This window comes from Nicotiana tomentosiformis, chromosome 3, assembly GCF_000390325.3.
Source record: "Nicotiana tomentosiformis chromosome 3, ASM39032v3, whole genome shotgun sequence".
NCBI classification, from domain to species: Eukaryota; Viridiplantae; Streptophyta; class Magnoliopsida; order Solanales; family Solanaceae; genus Nicotiana; species Nicotiana tomentosiformis.
In genome coordinates this window covers 110359510-110365985 of record NC_090814.1, presented here as the reverse complement: position 1 = coordinate 110365985, position 6476 = coordinate 110359510, and the positions used below count along the sequence as shown (strand labels likewise).

Sequence of the window (6476 nt, the reverse complement as noted above, 5' to 3'; positions counted from 1 at the left end):
ATGTGTAACATAAGATGCATTTTGTTTCATGGTGTCACATTATAATGTTCTGTAAACTGCATTGGAATATGATTTAATGAACATTTCCTTTCCTGTAACACGCGTTCTTCAAAATAAACAGTTGGTATGTGCACAATTGGGCATATACTTGTTTAATCCAACAAGAGGACCAAAGGAATGGTATTACTATGCTTGATATTGCTTTCAGGCACAAACTTCCTCACTTAGGACTTCAACAAGTTAAGGCACTGGATAAGGAGATATAAAGATCAAGAGGACAATAATTTCCACTCAAAAGACAATACTTGTAAGAAAGATCAAAAACCATTGACATACCATTGGCATATTTATTTAAGAGTAGAAATAAGCAAAGACAAATGCCTAGCCAATTCTTTCATAAGTTCTTTGTGCTACAAAGAATAAGTCAACCGTAGCACCTTATTGGGTCATTGCAGCCCTTTGCAGCTGACTGCTTGGCACCTCTGCCACCACCCTTTTCTAAATATTGTTGGTGATACTCTTCAGCTCTATAAAATCTCTTTGCAGGAAGAATTTCTGTGACAATCTTCTTATCCGTAAATTCCTTCTGCTTAGCTTCCAATGATTCCCTTGCTAGTTGAGCCTGAGCATCGTTATAGTAGTATATTCCTGAGCGGTACTGATTCCCCACATCGTTACCCTAGCAACAGCCATCATCATGAGATCTATATATTGCTCTTTGTGAATGTTAAACTCTAGCTAGACGCAAAAACTCACTCAAGATTACAAAAACATAGTAACTGAAGCCAACTAAAAATAGACAGTGGGTCGAGGATACACGAAAACAACCAGCAATAACACCCCTGTGTGATAGATCCTAAGATAATCATGAGTGTTCAATAATTAAGTCTGCCATGAGGAAATCCTTTCGATAGCTGATGCCCAAGGAAATATAAAACAGAGGAAGAAGGAGGAAGAAACTTAACAATATTTTACTTCTATGTGATCACTACTTGTTTCTGCTAATTTCCCAGTAAAAACTTCCCTTACATCGTTAATAGAATCAGATGGAGTCCTAACTCCTAAGATGTTCTTGCCACATGAAGCTGCCAAGTTAGGTAATGCATTTTACTTATTCAAAAACTCTACGGGACAAAGAAAGAGTATAACCTTGGAGTGTAAATGGTGTGCCGTACGAAAATTGAAGCATCAGTTACAACAGCATGGGATAGAAACTTTTGCTTAACTTTATATAACTAATCCTTGTTTTTTCAATCAACAAAAGCTTCCCGAAACACAATATTATATAATGGTATGAGGATTCACTTGTTTTGATCTAAAAAAAGCAAATGATGATGATGAATTGACTATTTGATTTCTTATCTACGTTAGCAAAATGAATACATAAAACATAATGTACGGCGAAGCTGAGATTTAAATCTTATGAGTTCGGGATTGTACTGCTTTTAATTTAATGGGTTCTACATTAATAATTTGCGCATATTCAATAAATATTTTAGACAAATACAAGATTTGAACAAAAAAAGCTAGTGGGTTTGACGGAACCCGCATAGCACACTCTGGCTCCGCTCCGTCAGTCGTCAAACTAAATAACTAAGCACATAGTGAAATCAGATTCAGAGCGACAACTATATAACATTACAACTAAGGATCATGCAAAGTTACCTAAATTGTATATTCTCTTCGTAGTACAAACACAGTAACATTATTTTATTATTGAGATGAAGGAATTTGATACCTGGCGATTTAGAGTGGTGGGATCATGACGACTCCAAAAGAGAGAAAGCAGATTGGTATATGGGCAGACATTCGGGTCAAACTGGATCCGAATCACCTCTGCATGGTCGGTGGTACCGGAGCAAACGAGCTTGTAATTTGGGTCGTGGACATGGCCCTGAGAGTAGCCTACCTCCGTCTTCACTACTCCTTCGACCCTCTGGAATGCCAATTCCACTCCCCAGACGCAGCCTGCTGCAAACTGGGCAAATTCCAGACCCGGATTATCCGGGTTGTCCAGATCCGGATCCAGTGCTGGGTTGGTTGACTTGCTGCTACCCTCTTCTTTAGAAGCCATTGCTCAATTGTCTTGTTCCTCGTATCTTTAAGACATTAGACATTTGCTTATATAGATAAGACATTAAACTGAACTTGGTCATATAGTCAGTTTAGATGCATTATTATATTACCCATTTAAATTTCCTTTGAAATTTTTTTTATATACGACTTGCAATTTGTATTCATCTTAAATCGGTTGACTGAGCATAAATTTAAGTTTAGTAAATAGGACTATATGTCACTTAACTAGGAATCTATGCTACCTAATAAATGGAATATGAATTAAACAAATTATTTTGAGAAATTTACACATAATACAACTTCTTTAACAATTACTTATAAAAGATATAACTGCTTTTAGAAAATTTCACAAATATAATTTATTACAACTTTCTAAGTTTTTAATTAGATTATTAAGTTCATAAACTCCGAAAATTGCTCCCCTAAACATGGGATAATGGTACAAACAAATTATTAAGTGGTCAGTTACACATTATCTAATTTTTTTAGACTCCTATAATATCTCAACCATCACTGTATTAATCATTAATACAATCAAAGCATATTCACCCTTAAAAGAAACATGCCTTTTCAGTTTTAAATTCTAGAACGTTTTCAAAAAAAATTCTCACTAAAGGCTTCGGATTTTTGCTGCCAAAAGTGTTTGCTTTCCCCAAATATTTTGACAATGTATTATTTTATATTATATATACTATATATTATGTTATCGTATATTTTAATAACACATATATATATATATATATATATATATATATATATATATATATATATATATATATATATATATATATATATTATATACGATTATATAATATATACATTATATTCGTTTCCCCAAATTTGCTTCTTCATTAACTCTCCGTCAGCAAAATGTATTTGCTTCCCCAAGTTTTGATATGATGTATTATTGTATATTATATATATATATATATATATTATCTATATATAGTATATAGTATACAAACATTGAACTGGAAAAAAAGAAGAAATATTAGTAACAAATATACTATATACAGAAGAAATATGTAGTACTTTATATTTTCTTTGGGGTTTTCTTTGGATAATGATTCTTTCAAAGTATCCAATAAACTTTTGGGTCTTTTTAATTTGGTTGATTAATTTCGCTCAGATAGAGAAATATGAGATTTTTTGATATATCAACGTGGTTATAAGATATTGTTTTAGTTGTCATCAATAATTACAAATCGGAGAATTTTTAGGGGATAATTATGGGATATGTCAATTATGAAAATTTTGTTGGGTTTTTTATCTAATTAGATTAATTAGATAAAGAGGTGTGAATGGAAATGGAGGGAAAAGATTAGGAGGGAAATGAAAAATTTGAAATAATTTCTTTTACTAATGCACTTTGTCCCTCATTGGAAGTAGAAAAGAAAATTTTTGTGCTTATATAGAGAAGCACATCTTCTAGCTCTTAAAAAGTTAAAAAGAACTGATACTTCGCACCATCGTCGTCGCTCGCTCCATTTCCCAGATTATTTGGCTATAAATTCAAAGGTTTGGTCTCACTTTCTGACCACCAAAATTTGCATACTCTCCCCTCTCTCTTCTCCATTTCTGCATTTGTTTTCCAAAAGCAAAAGCGTAAGCATCAATGTGCTTTACTGAGGGGATTAAATTACTTAAGGAAACATAATTTTCTGTTGGGCTCGGGACGTTATTCATTTCATTCTATTTCTGCCTTTGGTTTCTAGTTTCATTTTATTTTGTAGAAATTATATTTTCGAATACAGAATATAACAAGCTTAAGGGATTTAATATTTTTTTATAATTTGTGTTCATTTTATTTTCTGCTGTGGGAGTCTAAAATCCTAGCGATTTTCTACTCCCGTTTTGGAGATTAAAGTATCCGAGATTAAAATCTTGTAATTTTCTACTTGGTTGTTTGTATTCGGTTTGAAGATATAAAAATTTCATTGACTTACTAATTCTGGTTGTGTCAATTTCTTTTACAGAAAAATAACAACAAATACGGAACAACACAATAGTTCTGCTGCAATGGCTACTGCGTCTTCAAGTCGCACAACTCATGCACCGGAGATGGCACCGGCAGAAAAACTCGAAAAGTTTTCCGGTGTGGACTTTAAGCATTGTCAGCAGAAAATGTTCTTCTACCTGACCACGCTCAGTTTACAGCGCTTTATCAGCGAGGGCGTTCCAGTTCTGGGAGAAGAAATTCCTGAAAATGAGCGATTTGTGGTCACGGAGGCATGGAAGCATTCTCACTTCTTATGAAAAAAAATTATATTTTAAGTTGCTTGGAAGACGGCTTGTACAATGTTTATAGCGTCATGAAAACATCAAGAGAATTGTGGAATGCTCTTGAAAAGAAGTACAAGACTAAAGATGCTGGACTTAAGAAGTTTGTAGCCGCTAAATTGCTGGATTTTAAAATGGTTGACGGCAAATCTGTCATAACGCAAGTCTAAGAATTGCAAGTTATTGTTCATGACCACCTTGCTGAAGGTATAAACAGAGTCAATATTCTTATTCAAGATATCGATTATTTTACTAATTATAAATTTATGATTGAAGGTATGGTCATAAATGAAGCGTTTCAAGTTGCGGCATTTATTGAAAAATTGCCTCCGCTGTGGAAGGAATTTAAGAATTACTTGAAACATAAGCGCAAGGAGATGACGCTTGAAGACCTTATTGTTCGTCTACGGATTGAAGAGGACAACAAGGCTGTTGAGAAGAAGTCTCGTGGTAAATCAACAATAATGAGAGCAAATATTGTTGAGGAAGTGTCTACATGCAACAGAAAGAGAAAGAAGTCGTTTGGTCCAAAGAATTACTCGAGCAAGAAGAAGTTCAAAGGTAATTGCCACAACTGTGGAAAGGTTGGACATAAGGCTGTGGATTGTCGTGCACCGAAGAAAGACAAGAAGAAGAGTCAAGCAAACATGGTTGAAAAGAATGATGAAATGGAGGACTTATGTGCCATGCTATCTGAATGCAGCTTGGTAGGAAATTCCAATGAGTGGTGGATTGATTCTGGAGGCACTCGCCATGTTTGTGCTAACAAAGAATTATTTGCCTCTTATGTTCCCGCAGAGCCCGACGAGACTATCTTTTTGGGAAACTCCGCAACAACAAAAATTAAAGGAGTTGGGAAGATAGCTTTGAAGATGACTTCGGGCAAAGTTGTGACTCTAAACAATGTTCTTCATGTTCCTGAAATTCGCAAGAATTTGGTCTCTGCTAGACTTCTTATCAAGAATGGATTTAAGTGTGTCTTTGTTTCCGAAAAAGTTGTAATAAGTAAGAATGACGTGTATGTAGGAAAATGTTACCTAACTGAGGGCCTTTTCAAGTTGAATGTAATAGCTATTGATATAAATAAAGTTCAAGCTTCTTCTTACTTACTTGAGTCAAATAATTTATGGCATACACGTTTAGGTCACGTCAACTTCAAAACTATACGAAAAGTGATTAACTTGGAAGTATTGCCTAAATTTGAATGCGATAATTTGAAATGTCAAATATGTATGGAATCTAAGTATGCTAAATATCCTTTTAGGTCGGTTGAAAGGAATTCAAATCATTTAGACTTAATTCACACGGATATTTGCGACATGAAGTCAATACCATCTCGCGGTGAAAAAAAGTATTTCATAACTTTTATTAACGACAGTACTAGATATTGTTATATTTACTTACTTAATAGTAAAGATGAAGCAATTGAGGCATTCAAGCAATATAAAAATGAAGTTGAAACGCAACTAAACAAAAAGATCAAAATGATAAGAAGTGATAGGGGTGGTGAATATGAATCTCCTTTTGAAGAAATATGTTTGGAATATGACATTATTCACCAAACAATTGCCCCTTACTCACCGAAATCTAATGAAATTGCGGAAAGAAAGAATAGAATGTTAAAGGAGATGTTGAATGCCTTGTTGATAAGTTCGGGTTTACCCTAGAACTTGTGAGGGGAAGCTATTCTTACAACCAATCAAATACTCAACCGATTTCCCCATAACAAAACTCAATCCATTCCATATGAAAAATGGAAAGGTAGAAAACCCAACTTAAAATATTTTAAAGTATGGGGATATTTGGCTAAAGTGCAAATTCCTAAACCCAAAAGGGTGAAAATTGGACCGAAAATTCGTAGGATATGCAAGAAATAGTAAGGCATATCGCTTTCTGGTTCATAAATCAGAAAATTCCGACATTCATATTAATACGGTAATCGAATCCGATAATGTTGAATTCTTTGAGAATATTTATCCATATAAATATGAGTGTAAGTCGTCTATTGAAAAATCTAAGCGACCTCGAGAAGAAGAAAAGGAAAGTACATTTAATGAGGAAAATCCAAGACGTAGTAAACGTCAAAGGACAACTACTTCCTTTGGACCAGATTTTCTAAT

The 6476-nt window shown here is 34.0% G+C and overlaps 1 protein-coding gene across 1 annotated transcript; it reads right to left on the bottom strand.

The window, feature by feature from the left end:
• Positions 1 to 327: 327 nt before the first annotated feature.
• Positions 328 to 2145, bottom strand: LOC104095294 (peptide methionine sulfoxide reductase). The gene is made up of 2 exons (XM_070197430.1): positions 1739 to 2145; positions 328 to 679 (listed from the first exon to the last, which is right to left on the bottom strand). Exons 1-2 carry the CDS (start codon positions 2072 to 2074, stop codon positions 425 to 427), a joined length of 591 nt encoding a protein of 196 aa, XP_070053531.1. The 5' UTR covers positions 2075 to 2145; the 3' UTR covers positions 328 to 424.
• Positions 2146 to 6476: the final 4331 nt, after the last annotated feature.